This window comes from Nyctereutes procyonoides, unplaced genomic scaffold, assembly GCF_905146905.1.
Source record: "Nyctereutes procyonoides isolate TBG_1078 unplaced genomic scaffold, NYPRO_anot_genome, whole genome shotgun sequence".
NCBI lineage: Eukaryota > Metazoa > Chordata > Mammalia > Carnivora > Canidae > Nyctereutes > Nyctereutes procyonoides.
The window spans coordinates 4,133,190-4,158,701 of NW_026575143.1; the positions used below are offsets into that span (position 1 = coordinate 4,133,190).

General features: G+C 35.6%; 1 protein-coding gene across 1 annotated transcript in view; it reads right to left on the reverse strand.

Annotated features, from left to right (window-relative positions):
* The window catches only part of CCDC7 (coiled-coil domain containing 7), a 165,076-nt gene that overhangs the window by 26,264 nt on the left and 113,300 nt on the right, over positions 1–25,512 (reverse strand). The window contains exons 16-18 of the mRNA XM_055308661.1: positions 6,788–6,840; positions 5,280–5,574; positions 4,032–4,095 (exon numbers count right to left, since the gene is read on the reverse strand). Of these exons, the coding sequence (XP_055164636.1) occupies positions 4,032–4,095; positions 5,280–5,574; positions 6,788–6,840 (412 nt within the window). The remainder of the gene's footprint in view (positions 1–4,031; positions 4,096–5,279; positions 5,575–6,787; positions 6,841–25,512) is intronic.

Here is a 25,512-nt window from a genome sequence, read left to right on the forward strand (position 1 = left end):
AAAAGACAACCTACAGAATGGGAGAAGATATTTGCGAATTTATCAGATAAAGGGCTAGTATCCAAGATCTATAAAGAATTTATCAAACTTATCACCTATGAAATAAACAATCCAGTCATAAAATGGGCAGAAGACATGAACAGACTTTCTCCAAAGAAGACCTACACATGACCAACAAGCACATGAAAAAAAATGCTCTGCATCACTTGCAATCAGGGAAATACAAATCAAAACCACAATGAGATATAATCTTACACTAGTGAGAATGACTAAATTTAACAAAGCAGGAAATCACAAATGTTGGCAAGGATGTGGAAAATGAGGAACCATCTTACACTGTTGGTGGGAATGCAAAATGGTACAGCTGCTCTGGAAAACAGTGTAGAGGTTCCTCAAGAAGTTAAAAATAGAGCTACCCTGCAATCCAGCAATTGAACTACTGGGTAAAGATACAGATGCAGTGAAACGGCAGGACACGTGCACCCCAATGTTCATAACAGCAATGTCCACAATAGCCAAACTGTGTAAGGAGCCATGATGTCCTTCAACAGATGGATAAAGAAGATGTGGTCTATATATACAATGGAATATTACTCAGCCATTAGAAAGGACAAATACCTACCGTCTGCTTCAATGTGAATGGAACTAGAGGGCATTATTGCTGAGTAAGTCAATTGGAGAAAGACTATTATATGATTTCACTCATGTCTGGAATATAAGAAATAGTGAAAGGGAGTCTAAGGGAAAGAAGGGAAACTGAGTGGGGAAAAATTAGGGAGGAAGACAAACCGTAAGAGACTCCTAACTCTGGGAAAGAAACAAAGGGCTACAGGAGGAGGGGATTGGGTAACTGGGTGATGGGCACTAAGGAGGGTACTTGATGGGATGAGCACTGGGTATTATACTTTATGTTCACAATTTACTTTAAATAAAATATTTTTAAAAGAAGAAGAAGAAAAATAAAATAGATGAAATAGAGACCATAAAAATAATGGATAAAATCAAAGAATAGATTTTTCCAAAATATAAACAAAATTAATAAACTTTTAGCAAGACTAAGAAAAAAATAATAAATAATATCAAATGAAACAAGAGAAACTACAACTGACAGATCATAAGAGACTACTACTATGAACAAGTATAAGCCAACAAATTAGATAACTAGAAGAAATGAATAAGTTCCTAGAATTATGCAACCTATGAAGACTGAAGTAGGAAGAAACAGAAAGTCTGAGAGACCAATAACAAGTAAGGATACTAAAATAGTAATCAAAAACCTCCCAACACCTAAAACCTCATAACTAGATGGTAAGTGGTGAATTATATAAAATATTTAAACAAAAACTAATTCCAATCATTCTCAAACTCTTTCAAAAATTTGAAGAGGAAGGAACACTTCCAAACTCATTGTGTGAGTCTAGTATTACCTGACTCCAAATGACAGATATGGACAGTATAAGAAAACTACAGACTAATTTTTCTAATGAATATAGATGTAAAAACTGACAACAGAATATTAGCAAACCAAATTCAAGAACTCATTAACAGGACTATACACTATGACCAAGTGCAATTTACCCCTGAAATGCAGGGATAGTTCTTTTTACATAAATCAATAATTGTGATACTTCACAATTATTACAATAATTTCACAATTATCACAATAATTATAATATTTCTATTTTTAATAGAATTAAAAATAAAAATCGTAATCACTTTAATAGATGCAGGAAAAGCATTTGGCAAAAGACAACATCCTTTGATGATAAAACCATCAACAGCTTAGGTATAGAAGCTTAAAGATAGAAGGTACATAAGTCAACCTATGACAAACCTTCAGCTAACACACTCTGAAGAAAAATGTAAAGCTTTTACCATAAGATCATGAACAAGGCAAGTGTATTCATATTCAACACAGTACTGGAAGTCCTAGCTAGAGCAATGAGACAAGACAAAGAAATAAATGCAAATAAGAAATAAAGAATTAAGATTTTCATTATTTGCAAATGATAAGATTTTTCACAGTTGGCCCTTGAATAACATGGTTTGAACTGCATGGGTCCACTTATATGCAGAATTTTTTTATAAATGTGTGTACTGTAGATTTATTTTCTTTTCCCTCTGATTTGTTTAACAATTTCTTTGTTTTGTTGTAAGAATACAGTATATCATTTATACATATATATTACAGTGTAATATATATATTACAAAATATGTGTTAATTGACTGTGTTATCAGTACTGCTCTAGTGAACTGTAAACCATTAGTAGTTAAGTTTTTGGGGACTCAAAAGTTATACACAGATTTTTTTACTGGACAGGACATCCTTCTATACTGCTTGTGGTGCAGTCACTGTGGAAAACAGGCAGCTTCTCAAAAAGCAAAATTACAATTCTCATATGCTCCAGCAATTACACCCCTACTCCAAATAATTGAAAACAGAGATTTAAACAGCAACCCAGGGGCACCTGGGTGGCTCAGTAGGTTAAGTGTCTGTCTGCCTTGGGTTCAGGTCATGATTCCAAAGTCCTGGGATCAAGTACCTCATGAGGCTCCCTGCCTAGTGGTGAGTTGGCCTCCTTTCCCCTGCTCATGCTCTGTCTCTCTCCCTTCTCTCTCAATCAATCAATCAATCAATCAATCAATCAATATTTTTAAAAAATATAAAAGAAATAAAAATAAAGTTACCAGACACCATGTTTATTGCAGCATTATTCATAATAGCCAAAAGATGGAAACAATCCAAATGTTCATCAGCAGGTAAATGGATAAAAAAAAATGTGATATATACATATAATGGAATATTTTTCAGCCATAAAAAAGGAATGAAGTTCTAACACATCATGGATGAAACTTGAAAACATTATGCTAAGTGAAATAGGCCAGATACAAAAGGACAAATGTTGTATGATTTATTTATATGAAATATACTAGGCATGTTCCTAGAAATAAAAAGGAAATTGGAGGTTACAGAGGCTGGACAGAGGCAGGAATGGGAGTTATTGCTTAATGAATTTCTCTTGAGGGTGATGAAAAGTTGTGGAGATAGAGGTAGTGATGATTGTACAACATTGTGAATGTCATTAATACCAATGAATTGCATACTTAAAAGATGATTAAAATGGCAAACTTTATGTTATATATTTTTATCACAATAAAATTTTTAGTAGATTGGTTAAATTCAGGCCAACTATTGGTTTAAGTTTATAACAAACTTTGAATAAAAACTACCTCATAATAAGGCATGATTATCTCAAATAACATGGTAACATAGGTGAAACAGTAGAGGTACTCTTATCTCAAAGTACAATAGAAGAGTAATTCTCTTGCACTCTACATCACAACCATTTAATTTTATTTTGAAAGTTCCAGCCAATGTAGAAAGACACAGATTGATTATTAAAATTATATATGTTGGATAGGAAGAACAAATTTATCACTGTTTTAATTTATATATATATATATATATATATATATATATATATATATATACACATTTATTTTTAAGACAGAAAGTATGCTCAAGTTGATGAGGGAGGGGCAGAGGGAGGATCTTAATCAGGCTCCACCCCAAGCACAGAGCCTCATGCAGACTCAGTCTCAGGACCCTGAGATTATGACCTGAGCTGAAATCCAGAGTCAGACACTTAACTAACTGAGCCACTCAGGCACCCCATTTTAAAATATATTATATAAAACATCTAAAGAATCTAGATAAAATATTAATTATTTATACCACAAAGCGTCTTTTTCTTGTTTTATCTTGATGAATTTTTGGCATTATATCATGTTAAGAATTCATAATGCCAATACTGTTATTTGATTGATGCAAAGCTATCACTTCCCTTTTACACAGATCTTAGTTGAAATTAATTTTTACATACTAGTCAATATGTTTTTATATTATGTGATGACTGTCCAAGGAGTTATTTCCATATTTAATAATATTCTCTTTTCATTTATTTAAAATTATACCATGGGAACACACAATCATTCACATTTTTATCTTACAAAACAAAAAATCTTTTTACCTTGAAATTCTGTTGCTTCTTGTCTTTCAGTCTTGCTTTGTAATTTCTCTTCTACAACAGCAGCCTTAATGACAAAAGTTATAATAAGTAATTTCAAATTTATATCTTGTAACTCTAATTACCTTCTTTCAGAGCAAGAACTTTTACTCATATCTACAACATCATTAGATAAATGTTTTACTTTTATATATGAATGCATCAAATAAAAGCATGAAAACAATTAATGGATCTGAAAATCATTTGGGAACATGTATGTGGAGGGAACCCAAGCTATATTGTGATCCTCCTCATAAATAATTGCAAATAAATCATGTTAATAATGATGATGATTCTAGTTTAGATTTATATATTAGTCTGATTCAATCTCTAGACTAACTTATGAAATTATTTTTAAGGTCATTTTAATAAATTCTATGATAAAAATATATTGTAGATATATGTCAAATATATACAGCCCTTTTATCATCTTTTCTCCCAGTATTTTTGCTTTAAGAGTTTTCTAATCAGGGACACCTAGGTAGCTCAGTGGTTGAGCATCTTCCTTCAGCTCAGAGTGCGATCCTGGGGTCCTGGGTTGAATCACACATCAGCTCCCTACAGAAAGCCTGCTTCTTCCTCTGCCTATGTCTCTGCCTCTCTCTGTATGTGTCTCATGAATAAATGAATAAAATATTTTTTAAAAAAAGATTTTCCTAGTCAAATACTGTTTTAACAAAAGCAATTCTGATAATTTTCTAGGCATTGTTTAAGGAATATAAAATCATTTCGAAACAATGTTTCACAATTACCTGACTATTTGAAAATATTTTTCTAGATGAACCTGAAATGATAATTTCCCTATCTCAGTTAGGAATTGTGTATCTTTTATCATTAAAACTCTAATCTAAGCCACAACTTCTTTGTTGATACAGCTTAGAATTTTTATGTAAAAATAAAAATTTTACATAATTTTTAAAATTATGTAATTTAAAATTATGTAATTTAAAATTATGTAATTATTTTAAAATTTTACATAATTTTTAAAATTATTTTAAATTATTTTAAAATTTTTAAAATGTAATATTTGAGAATCTCTGATTCTCAAATATTACTTTAAACATCCTAAGTATAAAACAGATTATATTAAAATATAAAATTGTATTACTTTTAAATAAGAAAATATTAATGAGTTTTAACATTTTCTTAAAATATTAAAGGAGTCTAGCAATTCAAAGTACACAGCTTTCAAATTATTGTACTATATCTTACCTTTGAGATGTCACTACCCATTGGCTTTCTTTTAGTAAGAACAGAGGGTGAAATGAATGATGCTGTAGCTGTTTCACTCCCTTGAAGTGATGTTTTGCCAGACAGTAAATCTTCAATCTCCTTGTTTGATAATAGTCTTGTTAATGGTTTCTCATGGGTCTTTAATGGAAGCGTGTAGGATAGGTCTTTATCAGCTGAAACTTCATTTGAACTCCTTAGAAAAGCTGAACCATCTTGAGTGTTTAGGATCTGTGAAAGATCTGAAATAGCAGAGCTAGCTCTTTTCTTCTCTGAGCTTTAGAATTACAAAACATCTTGTATTAGATTATGTGAAGAACATTTTAAATTTTTAATTTAAGTATCATTTTAATAATCTATGAGAATATTAAATAGGCAATCATAATTATCCATTAATGAATGGTAATACAAATATGAAGTTGCTGCTAGATAACAAGTTGAAGACAATATATCTTTTAGGAATTAAAAAAGATATACAGAATTAAATAACTTTTAAAATACTTAACATAAGAGCTATTCAAGATCATAACAGGCACAGAACAAAAAATATTTGGTCACACAAAGTAGAACACAAGATGTTTTAGAAGATGCCCTTCAGTCACATTTATTCCAAAGTTATTTTTCCACAATTTCATTTCAGAATGAAAATAAAAATTTCTCTATAGCAGTTTTAATATTAAAAGATCACTGTCTTCTACCAGAGTTAATTTCCAAGCTCTGAGTTAGTTTTCTTCAAGGCAATAAGTATTTATTCTTCACCAGTTGGCAGGCTCAGCTTATTAGGGGTCCAGGACTAGGGTAACCATATGTCATGGTTTGTCTACACAGTCCCAATTTATGCTTGTTCCAGCATTCCACTTTAGATGATAATTTAAAGGTCCAACTAGCTATGTTCTATAGAATTTGACATTCTATAGAAAAAAAAAAGCTTTTCTGGTCCTATCGAATGCAACAGAATTTGATGGTTCTTCACTTTATACAGCTATTATTCCAGTTAATATAATTTGCCTAAGGTTTGTTGCAGTGCCTAAAATAATTTGAATTTTGGTCATGCAGATGCAAAATTTTACAATGTAACTATTTCACTCATCCTAATCTGTTGGTTTGAGATGAATTTCCAACACTAGAGTTTGAATTATAAAAAAGAGGCATATGGAAGACAATTCTAGAACAAAAGTGTAAGATAATTGATGGTTAAAAGGACATCGTTTATGAAAGACTTTTGTAGTAGTTATAAAACAGATTCCAATATTAAAGTTAAAGAGAAAAGATGGCTGCTTGTCATAAATCAAGGATATCTCAGCCTCAAACATGATTTAATAGTTTTATTATTCATTTGAATTTAAAATGACTAGTTCTAAAATAGCCTAACACTCTTCTGGAAACCATTTTTGAAGATATATCCTAGAGGACTCATAATTTTTAGGCCATTGAAGCATAACAACTCTTCAAGTACATGATATAAATTGATGCTTTTTTTACAAACATACCTGCAGCTATTAGTAGCTGCATGACCACTCATGTTACCACTATTACCACATAGCTATAAGTAGAAAGCAAAATACTTTTAAAGATTTTGAAATATTTATGAGGAGATATCATTAATCATTTGATTCTACTATAACAATAGAGGCAAATGATCCTACTATAACAATAGAGAAAATATGTGGCAATCTTGAGAACAAGCCTTAAATAAAATACAAAGACTATAATACAAAGTTTGTTTATGACCATACTCCCACATGCAAGCATTCCCCATTTATACTGGCTTCTACAATCATAAAGGACAGTCATTTTATAACACCATAATACTCCTGAGGGAAGGGACAGGAAATGAAAAACACTAGAAATGTATGCAAGCAGTACTGTATTCAAGCTCACATCAACCAAACAGACAGCTCTAAGAAGTGGAGACAGGCATACTTTCAAGGCCAGATGTTTACTTGAATGATAAAAGAAAAGAAGAGGAAATGGAGGGAAAAGGAGGAGGAAAACAGAAGGAGGAGGAAGAGAAGAAAGGAGGAAGAGAATATAAAGTCTATGAAAGTCAGCCTATATTCACACATAAAATAATAATGATCAGCCCTATCCCCATTCTTTGGTAAATTATCAAAAACAACCTAAATATATTTTATAAGTCTTGCTAAATGTGCATCATTTGTCGTTCACTTATGATTAAGATTCTTTCTAGCCATCACTCTGTGCTAAAAACTTACAATATAATAGTATACTTATAAGCATGTATTTCAACAGCTTTGATATAAGAATGTTGATAGCATTCTACATGACAGTCTTCAACGTCACTGAAGTGCTATAAAGAATACATCTACTCTTGCTTGCAAAAGTATTTGTTAATCTGTAGATCTGAGCATTCTATCCTTTTTTCACCAAGCAAATAGGTATGTAAAGGCAAATCTGTTATGCATATCATTAGACACCCTTTTAACACATTGTCATCCAGACAAAATGGATGATTCCTCAACCTGTCCTGAGTTGTCTTGTCTGTTTCTATTCCAAGACCTTCTATTTCTCAGCTTTCCTTATTAACTCCAACCATTTTCTAAACTGTTCCCAAGGCATTTCCCTCCTCCCTTAGGAAAAAAAAAAAACTCTCTTATAAGTATTGATACATACACTGAACCTTTAATAATGGAAATATAGAGGAGAATGGATTTGATATTCTTATCTTCAATAATAGAATATGTAGAATGCATTTCTATATATAAAGAAAACAAAAGAGCTAGGATTCAAAGTGTGTAGTACAACCTTAAATGTTTCTAAAAATTAACTTTAGAAGAAAATTTCAATATAATGAATGTAAAATTAACATTCAAAAACTATCATATCTTGATAGTTTTAAAGAGTATATTATTATTGGTCAAATTCTTCATAGTGATTAGTTTTAGGCTCCTCAACTAAAAAGGAACTCAAAAAATTTTGAAAAGATTTGATAAAAATGCAAATGATTAAAAACCTGGAAAAATGAAATGTTAAGATACTTAGAATTATTTCACCTAGAGGAAATAAGGCTGGTTGACTACTTAGAAATAGTTTGTAAATGTGTAAACATATCTTACACTGAAAACGTTTATAGCTATTGCTATTCCTGAAATAATTAAAAATAGGACTTAAACTATAAAATAAGGAAATTATATGAAACAGAAAAGGGAAACTATTCTAGAAAATAAACTAGAAAAACAAATTATTGGTTAATGAGAGTGGTATACATATTTTCTCTTGCATGGCCCTGGATATTTCCATTTCTCCAGCCAGTAGCTTGGCAGAGATTCTCAAAATCTTTCACTGATACTTACAAAATTGGACTATGAACTCCCTCCACACACTCTTTTATTGACACATCTACTACCCCTTCATCAGGGAACTTTGCAGTTACAGAATCATCTATTTTTCTCTGCACCCCTCCCAATTTCTCTATAAATATATAAACTAGTATGTGACTGGGATCCTTACCCTAGAGCACTTTCCATTATCCATCAAGTTGTCTCTAGCCCAAACATTTCCTTGTGCAAAATGGAGCTTGGAATACTACATGTGTCCTGCTTCTATTCTGCTTATAAGTTTTTTTCAATAAATACTATTTTATTGTAACAAATTACATTGTATATTTAGTTGTATATGACTTGTCTGGATATTACAGCCTTTGAAAATAGAACTAGTTTGATTGGGCCACCACTGAGGTGAGAAATAAATCCCCTGGAAGCCTTATATCAGACAAACTATTGAGTTGGAATGGCCAAAATCTCAGTGGCCATATTATATATAGTCACAAAAGCCCCAGAGGGGCAAATTACTTAACCAAACTAGAATGACAAGAGCTCAGGTAGCCCCAGAGATATGGGACACCATAACCTCTAAGTAGGTAGTGTAGTTGCATAGTCCACAGACTAATGAAACCCTGAAAGGGGCAGATTTCTCTATAAAAGAAAAATCTGGAGCAATAAACTTATAAATAGGTGGCTACAGTACCTTACTTACTAAAGGAAAGTCAAAGAGGCTAGGTCAGCAAAGCCTAGAGAAATTGTGACTGAGAGTTAAGCCAATACTAAAACCTGAAAAGGACTTAAAACGGGACAGAGAAGAGACTTTATGGTTGGCCTCTTTTGCAACAAAGGGAGGAATACTATCAAGCTGATACAAAATTTGGAATGATCTTAACAGAGTTACACAGATAGGACAAACTGAAATGGAGCCCTGTCCTTTCTGGCTCTCTAGAGAGTAAGACCTCAAGTATTGCTAAACTTACTATATACTCAATATTACATGATGTGTAAAAAGGAATTAACATAGCAGGGCTAAGACTTTTATCCTTAACATAGGCCTGTTTACAAGATTGACCCATGAGTGGCATCCAGGAAGTTACCAGGGTTTCCATTATCCCTAGAATTGATAAAAGTGGCTGATTGTGCCCAAACTGTACAATATCATTTATGCTGAACATTTGCTTTCCTTCTGGGAATATGGGGTTTTGGTACATGGTAGGAACAGGGTGTCTACAAGACCAGCTACCAGTAAAATCCCTGGGTACTGAGTCTCTAATGACCTTAACTAGTAGACAACATTTCATGTGTTGCTACAAAGAAAGGACTCTTGGATGTTTGTACCCAGTGTCTTCCAAACTTTGCCCTATGTGTCTTTTCCCTTTAGTGATTCTGCTTTGTAAATTTTTACTATAATATCATAATGACTATGTTCTGAGCCCTGTAAGTCTTCCCAGTAAATCAGTATACCCCTAGGGTGGCTTTGGGGATTCCCCAATACAGTTGGCATCATGATCAAGGAAAGCTGCAAAGAAAAAGTGTTAAGGGGATTTTGCTGCCAATGGTGGCTTGGAATTTAAATTCTTTGGCTATTGAAAACAGGACAAGATTCCATAATTAATTGTTTTTGCTTATTAGAAGCTCTGGAAAAAGAAAGGCACCAGGAGCAAGAGAGACAATCTCTAAATAAAGATACACTTTTGGTGTTTAAACAGCAGTTTTTTGGTTGTTAATAAGCTCTTGTAAAATCAGACATTTGATCGTTAGTGACGATGATGATTTTCTGGCTGATGTGCATATGTTTGAGTGAATTATTTTGCACTCTAAGACTGACAAAGTAGGTTTGGTAACACCTTCATTGCCATTTGGACTAGTAATGGGGCTCTCTCCACGGCATCTCAGCTTTGCTACTAATTAAAAAAATAATTATTAAAGAAAAAAGCTAATTCACAGATCCTAATTGCCTGGACCTGACTCAGCTGAAACCTGACACTGTCTGCTATGGACTATTTCAGCCTCAGCATGGGTTGTTCTAAAGAATGAAAAGCAGACTTAATCAGACTCTGAGACAGCTCCAGATTTAGGACACCTGTCTTTGAGGTGTCCTAAACTCCAAAAACATCATGTATGCAGACTGCACCATGTAGATCACATACAAATATCCACAGACAAGAGCTTGTTCTCTGACGAAACCATCTTAAATTCAGCTGCTGATCTACTCTGTATACAGAGACTATATTCCTCACTTTCCCTGATAAAAGCTACAAGTTGGGGGAGGGCACATCTCAAGGAATGTGGCCACTGCATGCTTTTAACAAAATCTCAACTCCCTTTCTAGTTGTTGATTATTGTGTTTGACTTGCTAGATTCATTGTAGTTTGCAAAAATGGACTGATACTCTGACTCTACATCTCTCACCTGTCTCCTAGTATACACATTTTAGTAAGTCAGTTTGACTTTTAAAAGGACGTGTTCCCACAAAGAAATTGATTTTTTTTTTCTAGTCTGCTCACTGGATAAATGATCAGAACAAAAGGGATGGGAAGTTATGTAAACCCATTTTGAAACTTTTGAAAATTCAGAATTTGTCCTGATCAATTCCTAAACATTTGTATCTTTCTGATTAAGATATATAAAAGTGCTTTACTGCAAAAATGCTTTTGTCCTTCTTGCACACTTTGACTTGCCTTCAGCCAAAAGATCTGGATGGAAGTAGAACATGATTTAGAAAAAATATAAAGTTTTAATTACTGAATGAAAACACTTGGTAAAAAACAAAACCTCAGGAACTTAGGAGGCACTAAGGAGGGGGAGGGAACTAATAATCTTTGTTTTTCAAAATTGTTCCAAAGGTTTCCCCCCTTCCTGAAAGAAAATGCCCTATGCTGCATTTCCAAGCTGCTGAGAGCACTTTGAATTCAAACTGACTGCTGAAATGACATGATATTCTACGTGGAAACCCCCAAAATTGCTAGAACTCATACAGCAATTTGACAATGTGGCATATCAATGTACAGAAATCAGTTACATTTCTACATATTAACAATGAGACAAAAGAAAGAGAAATTAAGGAGTCAATCCCATTTATAATTGCACCAAAAACTGTAAGATACCTAGGAATAAACCTAACTAAAGAGGTAAAGGATTTATACTCTGAAAGCTATAGAACACTCATGAAAAACATTGAGGAAGACACAACGAATGGAAAAGCATTTCATATTCATGGATTGGAAGAAAAATATTGTTAAGATGTCTATGTTACCTAGAGCAATCTATAAATTCAATGCAATCTCTATCAAAACACCATCAATTTTTTTTTTTACAGAGCTGGAACAAATAATCCTAAATTATGTATGGAACCACAAAAGACTCTTAATACCAAAGGAATGTTGAAAAAGTAAACCAAATATGGTGGCATCACAATGCCGGGCCTCAAGTTGTATTACAAAGCTATTATCATCAGGGGATCCCTGGGTGGCGCAGTGGTTTGGTGCCTGCCTTTGGCCCAGGGCGCGATCCTGGAGACCCGGGATCGAATCCCACGTCGGGCTCCCAGTGCATGGAGCCTGCTTCTCCCTCTGCCTGTGTCTCTGCCTCTCTCTCTCTCTCTGTGACTATCATAAATAAAGAAAAATTAAAAAAAAACACACAAAGCTATTATCATCAAAACAGTGTGGTACTGGCACAAAAACAAACACATAGATCAATGGAACAGAATAGAGAACCCAGAAGTGGACCCTCAACTTTATGGTCAACTAATATTCAATAAAGGAGGAAAGACTATCCACTGGAAGATAGACAGTCTCTTCAATAAATGGTGCTGGGAAAATTGGACATCCACATGCAGAAGAATGAAACTAGACCACTCTCTTGCACCATACACAAAGATAAACTCAAAATGGAGGAAAGATCTAAATGTGAGACAAGATTCCATCGAAATCCTAGAGGAGAACACAGGCAACACCCTTTTTGAACTTGGCCACAGTAACTTCTTGCAAGATACATCCACGAAGGCAAAAGAAACAAAAGCAAATATGAACTATTGGGACTTCATCAAGATAAGAAGCTTTTGCAAAGCAAAGGATACAGTCAACAAAACTCAAAGACAACCTACAGAATGGGAGATGATATTTGCAAATGACCTATCAGATAAAGGGCTAGTTTCCAAAATCTATAAAGAACTTCTTAAACTCAACACTAAAGAAACAAACAATCCAATCATGAAATGGGCAAAAGACATGAAGAGAAATCTCACAGAGGAAGACATACACATGGCCAACATGCAAATGAGAAAATGCTCTGCATCACTTGCCATCAGGGAAATACAAATCAAAACCACAATGAGATACCACCTCACACCAGTGAGAATGGGGAAAATTAACAAGGCAGGAAACCACAAATGTTGGAGAGGATGCGGAGAAAAGGGAACCCTCTTACACTGTTGGTGGGAATGTGAACTGGTGCAGCCACTCTGGAAAACTGTGTGGAGGTTCCTCAAAGAGTTAAAAATAGACCTGCCCTATGACCCAGCAATTGCACTGCTGGGGATTTACCCCAAAGATATAGATGCAATGAAACGCCGGGACACCTGGACCCCGATGTTTCTAGCAGCAATGTCCACAATAGCCAAACTGTGGAAGGAGCCTCGGTGTCCATCGACAGATGAATGGATAAAGATGATGTAGTCTATGTATACAATGGAATATTACTCAGCCATTAGAAATGACAAATACCCACCATTTGCTTCAATGTGGATGGAACTGGAGGGTATTATGCTGAGTTAAATAAGTCAATCGGAGAAGGACAAACATTATATGGTCCCATTCATTTGGGGAATATAAATAATAGTGAAAGGGAATAGAAGGGAAGGGAGAAGAAATGGGTAGGAATTATCAGAAAGGGAGACAGAACATGGAAGACTCCTAATTCTGGGAAACGAACTAGGGGTGGTGGAAGGGGAGGAGGGCGGGGGTGGGGGTGAATGGGTGACGGGCACTGAGGGGGGCACTTGGCGGGATGAGCACTGGGTGTTATTCTGTATGTTGGCAAATTGAAACCAATAAAAAATAAATTATTAAAAAAATAAAAAATAAAATTAGTTTCAAAGAGTATAATATTTTAAGCAAAGATAAAAACCAAGTTGTTTTATGATACTGAATTTAGAATTGCTGATTTTCCAATAAAAGTTAGAGAAATAATATTTTTAAATGCTTTACCTCTTGTCAGTTGGGCTTCCATTTGGGATACTTGAGATCTGTGATAAAGAATGCTAAATTTAAATACACAAACATGAACATTAAATGTTCACATTAAATTATTTAGAAAAGTATCATTCAAAGTAGGTTTTTAAATATGACAATTTTGTAAGATTAAGGTGTCAAAAAAGCTAAGAAATTATCATACCTAGCACTGGAAGAAACATTGTAGAAGATGAACCACTACCAAAATTATATTTCTAAATGACTGCAAAGGTTTTACATTTATAGTAAATAAAAATTATTTTAAACATATCTATTATATAATTATTTAATCTTTTTAATATTCTTTTTGATGCACCTATAATTCAAATGCCAATAGTATATTAATATGATGGTACTAATACATAATGTACTAATATGATAGTGTTTTTTAATTTAAAAAATTTGTAAAAGTATATTGAGAATGCATGCTCAAAATTTCCTTATTAGGGTGTATGATCAAAACTGGTGACATCAAGAGTGTGATTTTATTAATAGCTTACCCTTTGGGAAGATAACATATTTTCCCATAGCATATTGTTGATTCTAGATTTTTATCCCAGACCTGAATTTTACCTAGCTCAACTTCTTTCATGTAGAGATTAGCTAGCCTTATCCTTACCCATCTGTGTTAAAGACTTCTAATGTTCATCAAACTAATTTTCTTTTCTTAAGGCACATTACTGGTCTACATTTCTCAATCCTTCCTGTAGTTAAATGTGGTAAATTAATTATGAGATAAAATGATGTGTGCCATAAGCTTGGTCAATGAAAACTGACTCATTGACTCGTGTTTGGTCTCCCATCTTCTTTTCTGGTAGCTAGATGTCTATTCCCAATGTGGGCCAGGAAGCCAATGTAAGATGGCAAAACTTCCATATGCCAGGATACCTGAATGACCCTGGAAAGCAGGACTCCCTAACACAAACACAGACTCTGAACTTCCTGGAAGTACTTACATGAGGAAATAAGTTTCTATGGTATGTGAGCCATTACCATCATGGGCCTATATGTGACAAGAGTTAGTCTATATATTAAGTAATATACCACCACAGGTTTTCAGATGGACTATGAAGATAACTAGAACTAAATGATGATAAAACCTAACATTCACATAGTGCTTCATGATATACAAAAGCATTGGATAAACATTATCTCATTTTATTCTAACATATTTATAAAGTATCATCCTCCATTTACTAGGGGTTTTAAGGAAAAATATGTTCAGTTCCTGGCACATAGAAATGATAATAGTTCTTACTCTAACTTATAATTTAATAAAGACTACTATTGGGGCACCAGGGTGACACAGTGGTTGAGCATCTGTCTTTGGTTCAGGTCATGATCCCAAAGTCCCAGGATCAAGTCCTGCATTGGGCTCCCTGCATGGAGCCTGCTTTTCCCCCTGCCTGTGTCTCTGCTTCCATCTCTGTGTCTCTCATGAATGAGCAAATAAAATCTTAAAAAAAGAGAGAGAGAGAGAGAGAGAGACTACTATCCCAATAAGTAACTTTAAAAACAGGTACAAAACCAAAGAGCGACTACTTTTTTAAATATGTTTTTAAGATGTATATCTGATAGACATGTGTAATGTAATCTAATGTCCAGTAGTAGGAGTTCTAAGTATTTTTCTTTCACTCCTTTTAGATTTTAAGTTTCTATCACCAGTAGCACAGGATGATAAACTGGCTTCCCTATGAAGCCAGGCCACTGGGAGCATGCTACCTCACTTGAGAACACCCTCTCTTGATATTAGCAATATCACATCTCCACAGCCAAACAAGGCATTGTAATATGTCTTAGATATTAGATGTCTAAGACATCTAGCTATATCAGCAAAAGAAAAGAAATATATTTAGAGTTATAGTATATAGGTAAGATCTTATGAATTATAGGATCAATATCAATACAAAGCAAGTCTCTCCTTTCTGACAATTGAAGACCAAACTTTTTTTTTTTGAAGACCAAACTTCTTAATTTAGCATTCAGTTCAAGATTTTTCACAATCTCATATCAATCTATTTGTAGGCAGCCTCAAAAATAGTTCCCAGTGATCCGTGTTTCCTGGTATTCATGCCTGTTGTATTTCCCCCACCTTGTATTTGGGCTGGCCCTTGTGACTACCTCTAGTTCAAATGAACAAGATATGGCAAAAGTGATAGAGTATCACTTCTGAGATTAGATTCTACCATCCTCCCTCCATGTGGGTTTCCCTCTCTTTCTCCTTGTTTCTACCCTTGCTTCCATGTTGTAAGTAGCCTTATTGAGATACCTCCCTGCCAGGAACTGAAACAACAACCAGCAAATATCTGAGGCCTAACAATAGTTACATGAGTGTATATTGAGTCCAGAAGTATACCTGCCAACAGTTAGGTCTTGAGACAAATGCAGCCAAAGCCAACATTGATAAAGATTCTTTGAAAATCTGGTTTTACCAGATTTTTTTTACTGCTCAGTTCTTGTTTTTCTTTGACCATGTTGCTGTGGCTCAGATAGGATCACGTTCATCACTGGACTCCAAAACACTCAATCAGAACCTCAATTTTTACACATTTTTGAAGTCTTTGTCTTCACTCCTGACTGATTGATTCAGGGTCCATTCATGAGTCCAACTCTTAAACCACTGTCCCATGCAAATATCCACTGAAGCTAGAAGGGACAGATTTTGATTTTTAAAATTCTGAGTATCTCTAGGATCTGGTTAGAGTCTCAGATAAATGGAGGCTGGATTAGAGTTCCAGACTTCTCTCTTTGTAAGAGACTTATCTGTAAGGACCAACAGCTATGTTTGAGTCCTGGTTTTGGTTCAAGTATAAAAGTATCATTAATTAAGAACATGGGAACTTCTCAATCAACTGAAAACCCTTGAAACCTTTATCTTCCCCTCACTACTGCTTCTCTTTCCTCTTTTTCACTACAGCTCTCTTGAATCCTTTGGTATGCCCCTCTTCTTCTTCTTTTTTTTTTAATAATAAATTTTTTTATTGGTGTTCAATTTGCCAACATACAGAATAACACCCAGTGCTCATCCCGTCAAGTGCCCCCCTCAGTGCCTGTCACCCATTCACCCCCACCCCCCGCCCTCCTCCAGTGGAACAATCCACAAAAACAAGGACTGAATAGATATCATGATGACACTAAACTCATATCTTTCAATAGTAACTCTGAACGTGAACGGGCTCAATGACCCCATCAAAAGGCACAGGGTTTCAGACTGGATAAAAAAGCAGGACCCATCTATTTGCTGTCTACAAGAGACTCATTTTAGACAGAAGGACACCTACAGCCTGAAAAAATATGCCCTTCTTCAACAACCAACCTCCCTCATCCTTCTGCCTACCTTTCCAGACTACCCCTTTCCCACTTCAACCCCTCAGTTCCCTGTAATCACTTGAACTTTAGGCCCCAGTGAAGAGATGGGTCAAGAGACTCAGACCCCCAAAAGCAACTACTTCAGACCAAAAAGAGAGAAAGAGGCTATTTGAAAACAAAATTGGTACTTTGTCCACTTGAATGAGCCAGATAGCTACTAAGTATCTCCTTAGTCACTCAACTAAAATTTAGTTCACACCTCATAAGATTACATATCAGGGCAGAAAAAGTCTCTAAAGTCTTCTCCACAAATATTGGCAAACATGTAACCTTAGCTTGTCCCATTTGCCAGAAACACAATTTGAATAAAAACATAAAATGGAAAAAAGATGAGAGATAACTCTTTCATATGAACCAGTTGAGTTTGTATTACAATGTTTTACTGACTCAAAGCTTAAACTTTAATGAAAGCTATAAGATTTCTTTTTACATCTATTTGTATGTTCATTTATATGTGTGTGTATTATATACGTGTGTTAATTTTTCCTCCAAATGGTATCACCAAATTACTAAAAAAAAAAAAAAATCTCTTTAAAGGAGTTCTATTCAAATTTGCTTAGAGATAAATGAGTGCTGACATAAATTAAGTACTTCTAAGACAACTTCTAAAAACTAACACAAATATTTCAGTGGTTTTAATTTTTTTGGATTCATATGATTTGAAATAATATTTGGTAAATAAAGCTCATTATTAATTTGTTGTTAAATAAAAGCAGGCATAAATTCAGAGTTGTCAGCTTTGACACATGCAGATGTACAATTTTTTCTGCCTAAGCTCACTAGTCAAACAAGCTTATGCTGTAGCTGCTGTTTACAATTATAAAACTATAAATCCAACCAAAAAACAAAATGTGCTATAAAAATGAATTGCTTCAAAGTCACAGGATATAAAAATCAATGCATAGAAGTCTGTTGCATTTCTATACACTAACAATGAAACAGAAGAAAGAGAAATTAAAGAGTCAATCCCATTTACAATTCCACCAAAGCCCATAAGATACCTAGGAATAAACCTAACCAAAGAAGTAAAGTATCTATACTCTAAAAACTACAGAACATTTAGGAAAGAAATTGAGAAAGACACAATGAAATGGAAAAACAATCATTCTCAGGTACTGGAAGAATAAATGTTAAAATGTCCATGATGCCCAAAGCAATCTGCACATTCAATGCAATCCTTATCAAAATACCATGAGCATTTTTCACAGAGCTGGAACAAATAATCCTAAAATTTGTATGGAACCAGAACAGACCTCAAATAGCCAAAGGAATATTGAAAAAAAGAAAAAGAAAAAAACAAGGCTGGAGGCATCACAATTGCAGACTTCAAGCCAAACTATAAAGTTGCAATCATAAAAATGGCATGGTACTGGCATAAAAACAGACATATAGATCAATAGAAAAGAACAGAAAATGCAGAAATGGACCCTCAATTCTATGGTCACAAATCTTAAACAAAGCAGGAAAAAATATCATCCAATGGAAAAGAGATAGTTTCTTCTTCAATAAATGGTGCTGAAAAAAATTGGACAGCCACATACAGAAGAATGAAACTGGATTCTTTCTTACGCCATAAACAAAAATAAATTCAAAATGGATGGGACTACTGGGTGGCTCAGCGGTTCAGCATCTGCCTTTGGCTCAGGGCGTGATCCTGGGGCCCTGGGATCGAGTCCCACATACGGATGCCTGCATGGAGACTGCTTCTCCCTCTGCCTGTGTCTCTGCCTCTCTGTGTGTCTCTCATGAATAAATAAAAATCTTTTTAAAAAATTCAAAATGGATGGAAGACCTAAATATAAGACAGAAATCCCATCAAAATCCTAGAGAAGATCACAGGCAGCCACCTTTTTGATCCCAGCCACAGCAACTTCTTGATAGACACATCTCTAGAGACAAGGGAAACAAAAGCAAAAATGAACTGTTCAGGCTTCAGAGGGGAAGTTTAATTATGTTTATGTAGTATGCTAAATCATGTGGAAAGTATTGTCAAGTAAGTGAGAATAAACCTTTATAGGCTATATGTGTATGGAATATATGTTACTAATATCGGTATTCCAGAAATTGCTTGAAGTTCATAAAAATTTGTCAGTACCTTCATTGTCTGCTTATTATGTTAAAATATTTATGTCACAGAAATAACCAAATTTCCTTGTCAATTCCATTATAATGAATTCTGATTAGATTTTTACCTTGACCATTTTGTCACTTATCATTCTTTTTTATCATTCTGTTTTACTTTTATTCTTTTCCAAAAGTGTTTATAATCAGCTACAGGTGAGAATGCACCATGATGGTACCACTTGAATAACTTTGAGACCATGCCACTGGACTAATAAGAATTTCCAGAACTAATAAAAAAGCTAATGGATTCATAAATTGCTAACACAAGATCAAGTAGAGCAAGAATTGATTAGGGCTAAATAAACTAATGAGGATGATTTTTTTTTTCGATGATCCTCTGAAACATAGCTACTTCCTTAATACCTTTTTCCAGATTTAAGGAAATATTCTTTTCTATTCTCTTAAGCTATCCATAAATTACAACAATTTGGTGAAGTATACTTTGTGAACAAAGACAAAGCAATTACTTTTTTTTCTATCTGATTCCTCTGAATTTGGAAACTCTTAATGAGTATTCTTATCTCCATGGCAATATAGTTATTTGCATAAATAATCTGTTTTCCTTGAAACAGAACACAATTGGAAACATTGGTTATGTTACCAATACTTTGACTGGAAGGTTACATTTGAGAATGATATAAAAAAATCAGTCATGACCAGACAACTTTAAAGAACTAAGGTTGATTTTATGGAGCCAGTAAAGCTCTCCTTCAAAAACTTGCCTGGTATCTTGCTTATATGGTTTCTGACCATACAGGTGAATAAGGAAAGTCACTTTCAGGCACTTCCTGAACCTCAGGATATCTTGGAGACCTCTAGAAAAGAAGAACTCATCCAAGTCTATAAAAATTGCCTGTGAAGCCTAATTGAGAATCCTTGTCTTGGCTTCCTAGCCTTGAGAGGTATTTTATTTTATTTTATATTATTTTATTTTATTTGTTATTTTATTTTATTTTTTTAAAAGATTGTATTTATTTATTCATGAGAGGCACAAAGAAAGAGGCAGAGACATAGGCAGAGTGAGAAGCAGACTCCCCGCAGGGAGCCCAATGTGAGACTCAATCCCAGGACCTTAGGATCACCACCTGAGCCAAAGGCTGATGCTCAACCACTGAGCCACACAGGCATCCCCCTTAAGAGGTTTTTAGAAGTCCAACCTGAAATTCCTTATGAAAAATTCCAGCAAAGCAAATGCAAAGACCTATGTGGTCAATCACTATTCTTGCTGCATTTACATAAATAATTAGGCCAATTTTAATGGGACTAGATATATTTTGCAAATGAATCAGTCTTACTTTATCTTTGATAGAACTAGGAATTATCACAGATAAATTATTTTTTAAATAAAAAACATATCCTTGTGGGTATTTAATTCTAGTCCTATTCATTGTCTTTAAGTTTTTATTATCTACCTTTAAACTGAACTAAATCCTGGGATCCCTGGGTGGCGCAGTGGTTTGGCGCCTGCCTTTGGCCCAGGGCGCGATTCGGGAGACCCGGGATCGAATCCCACGTCGGGCTCCCGGTGCATGGAGCCTGCTTCTCCCTCTGCCTATGTCTCTGCCTCTTTCTCTCTCTCTCTCTCTCTCTCTCTCTCTCTCTGTGACTATCATAAAATAAATTAAAAAAAATTAAACTGAACTAAATCCTGAATTCTAGTTTCCTCCAATATCTGGCTACAACTTTCCAAATTAATGTTTCCAATTTTTCTGCCTTTAGACTTGAAATCACTGAGAATAAGAACTGCCCACTTCCTGAAGGTCTCCAAGCTGAAGCTGGATGATTTGATATAAACTACAAGAAAATCACCATGACAGACTCATGCCAGATTGTGAAAGGGCAGCTGTCATGCCTGCTGGTGTGTGGACCTCTTATAAAGTTCACTGGAATACCCAATGCCATCACCACAGATATTCAAATCACACCAAGAAATCCATTGCAGTATTGGATTGCCGTCCTCACTCCATCATCTAAAGCCCAATGTCTAGAAACCTTGACTGGCTTCCCTCTAGATTCAGAAACTAAGTTTTTAACTATTAATCTTTGTTTTTGCTTTCATAGAAACTTTTGTCATTAAATGCCTGACCGCTAGCACTATCAAGCAAATAGTCTTTACTACCAAGTCCCAACAGATGATTCAGTTAGTCCTTAATGAACCAAACAAGAAAGATGATCAAACAAGAAATGGACTTATTGTTACAAAGAAAGAACATCACGTCTTTCCTTGAACACAGGAGAGAACTAATAAAGATTTTCTTGATCAAACGTTAGTTAGGTTCTTGAACCTTCTCCTAGGCCTATCTGTGCACTTCCTTTTAAAACACAATTTTAGAAAGAATTTAGCAATTCTTGATTGGCCAATTTAGCAACAGTCCCCCATTCTCCATAATTGATCTCCCTCAATACTTAATCACATTCCTCATCCTCCACTATCCCTTAGGTGATACCTGATTGCCCTGGCCTATCCTCAGCAAAGATCTTGTTAGGTTAGTTCAGCCAGAATCTCCCTTACATTCCCAAATGTTTCCTTTTAGAATTTTCCACTGTCCACCAACCTACTCTTTGGCTATAAATTTCTACTTTCCCATGGTGCATTAGGAGTTGAACACAGTTGTATACTGAGGTCTCTTTTCTCCTACTGCAGTGACTTTGAATAAAATCTGTTTTTACCTCTTACTGCCCAGCTCTTTTTTTTTTTATTAATAACACTTTGATTGCATCTTTGTGAAAGACCATGAACCAGAGGACTTAGCTAAGCCTTCTTTCTGGACTCCTGACTCACAGATATTATGAAATAATGCATGTTTGTTTTCTAAGCCACTAAGTTGTGGAGTAACTATGCACCAAAAGATAACAGAGATTTTTTTGTTACTCATTCATTTTTTAATCCAGTGAATTTTAGGAAACAAGGGAGGGAGAAATAGTGTTGAAAACAAAGAGAACATATTATACAAAACCATGAAGGTAACAGAGCACATGGTGTCTTCCATTAACTTAAGGAAATTCAGTGTAGCTGAAGCATAAATGTGTATGTGTGTGTGTATGTGCATGCACGTGTGAGCACACGTGAGTGCTTATGTAGTCATCTGCAATGAATGGGCTGGGGGATGCTAATTAAAAATGGGGCTGGCATCTCAGGAAAGGACCAAATCTGACAGAACCTTAGCCCACAATTGGTAATTTGTACTTCAACCAGAGAATAATGTGAACCATTAAAGATTTTAGGCAAGAAGGCTAACATAAATAGATTTCAACCTGAAAGATGACTAGACATCAACATATAAACTGGACTAAAGACTAAACTATGGAGAAAGGGAAAGCATTTAGAATCCTGGTGGCTTCCTGGGAATTGTCAATGAAACTGGGAAAAAGGGACAAAATTTTAGGGCTAATAATTGGACCGAGTAAAAAAGAAACCCAGAGGAGGGATCCCTGGGTGGTGCAGCAGTTTGGCGCCTGCCTTTGGCCCAGGGCGCGATCCTGGAGACCTGGGATCGAGTCCCACATCCGGCTACTGGTGCATGGAGCCTGCTTCTCCCTCTGCCTGTGTTTCTGCCTCTCTCTCTCACTGGGTGCCTATCGTAAATAAATTAAAAAAAAAAAAAACCCAGAGGAAACAAAAAATGATTCCCATGAGGGAAACAAACAAACAAACACACAAAAAACGAACAGACAAAAATCTATTCCCAAGATTCTAGTTTCAGCAATTAGATGTATGAGTATGGCAGAAAACTGTGACTACTAGGAGAAGCAGCAGTCTAAGAAGAAAGTAATTAGTTTATTTTAGGACATGATGAATTCTAGATGCTGTGGACCAATCTAGTAGGTAAATTCAGTTGGGCTGACAGATAATAAGTCAGGAAATTAGGTGATATCTACACTACAGAGATAAGATTTATTTTTCACTTGAAACCATAAAAATATATAATACATGGTCAGAAAGAATATGGGGAATAAAAAGAGAATCCAGGACAGAAAACCCAGAGAAATACCAAGAGTTAAAGAACAGACACCAAAGAGGAGACCAAAACATAGTACCAGAAAAACATAGAGAAAACTGAAGAAACCTCCCCCCTTGTAAGTAGGGCCAGCCCTAACCCAGAGGCAGCCCATCCAGTCTTCTTCCTGAAATTTTAGCAACTAAAAGCATTCTGTTTACAATAAGAAAACCGTTTCCACCCCCCACACCCTGACTGGAATGTCCCTGAATAGGTTCATGTTGACCCTCCCCGAAATCAACCTGGATGCTACGCGACTCCCGAGGTTCTTTTGTCTTTAGGCAGTTTCTTTCCTTTTGCCTTTTAAAAGATCCCTGTAATTGCTAATCGGGGCTCTTTTCCTCCTCGGAGGCGGAGAGCCCGTTTGCGCAAACGTTCAATAAACCCTCTTGCTAATTGCATCTGCCTGTCTGGGGTCTGAGTCTCTGGGGCGTCCACCGGGCCACGTTGGCACCCGTGAGCAAGGGTCCAACAAACCAAATAATTATTCTATCTCTAAAACAAAATGCAGAGAAGCTGCTAGGAAGATGGTGGAGTAGGAGGACCTTGGGCTCATTTTCCTTGATGTGACCACCTATAGAACACTCACATCAGCATAAATAACCCAGAAAGCCACACAGAGACTGGCAGAACAGACTCTCTGTAGCCAGGCATAGACAAGAGGCCACAGTGAAATGGATCCACCCCCCTCCAACATGCTCTTGGCAAGATCCAACAAAGCAGTGCTACAAGCCTGGCAGTGGGCAAGCATCCCAGAAAAGGGCCAACACCACTCCAAGTGAGTCTTGCTCCAGGAAGAAAGGAAAATAACCACACCAGTCTGACTGCAAACCCAGCAGTGGGCTGGAGGTAGGCAGCTGGTCTGACTGCAGGCCCCACCCACCAATAAAACCTTCTCAGAGGACAACACAGAGAAAATACCCTGCAATTTTGTGCTACTTCATCTTTGGCAAACACCTGGTCTGACTCAACTCAAGCACAAGGCAGCCCTGGACTGGCCCATTAACACCACAGGCACCCATAACAGGCAGAGAACCATGGCAGACTGGACTGAAGGTAAATACAGCTTGGCCACAATAGTAGGACATCCCTATAGCAACACACATAGGAGACATCCCTGAAGCATCATTTTCTGGACAAAAGGAAACTGTGCACTGTGGGGCACAAGAGTCTTCTTCATAAAGCCACTACTTTTTTTTTTTTTTTTATGATAGTCACAGAGAGAGAGAGAGAGAGAGAGAGAGGCAGAGACACAGGCAGAGGGATAAGCAGGCTCCATGCACCGGGAGCCCGACGTGGGATTCGATCCCGGGTCTACAGGATCGCACCCTGGGCCAAAGGCAGGCGCCAAACCACTGTGCCACCCAGGGATCCCCAAGCCACTACTTTAAAGTGTGGGAGACAAAGCTGACTTTCCTAACACATATAAACAGACACAGCAATAGACAAAATGAGGAAACAGAGAAATATGTCCCAAAAGAAATAATGGAAAATCATAGCAAAGACCTAAACAAAATGAAAATAAGCAATATGCCTGATGGTGATTTTAAAGTAACACTCATAAAGATACTTGCTTGATTTGAGAAAGGAGTGCAGGACTTCCACAAGACTTTCCACAAAGAGATGAGATCTAAAAAAGAAACAATAAACTCACTAAATGAAATAAAAAATAGATTATCTGGAATAAGTAGTAAAAAAAAAAAAAGAAGTAGAACGGATCAGCAACCTGGAGGACAGAGTAATGAAAAGTAATCAAGCTAAGTAGATATGAGGTAAGAAAAACACACAAAATGAGAATAGACCCAGGGAACTCAGTGACACGTCAAGCATAATAACAGTTACATGGTAGGGATCCAAGAAGGAAAAGAGAGACAAAAGGGGGCAGATTTGTTTGAAGAAATAATAGCTGAAAACTTCCTGAATTTGGGGAAGGAAACAATATCCAAATCCAGGAGGAACACAGAGCCCCCAACAAAACCAACTCAAAGAGGTCTTCACCAAGACTTACATAAAGTAAGATGGCCAAAAGTAGTGATAAAAAGAGAAATTTAAAACTGAAAATTTTTAAAGCAGCAAGAGAAAGTTACATATAAGGGAAACCCCATAAGACTGTTAGTGGATTTTTTAGCAGAAACTTTACAGGCCAGAAGAAAGGGGCATGATATATTCAAAGTGTTAAAAGGAAAAATCTGCAGCAAAGAAGACT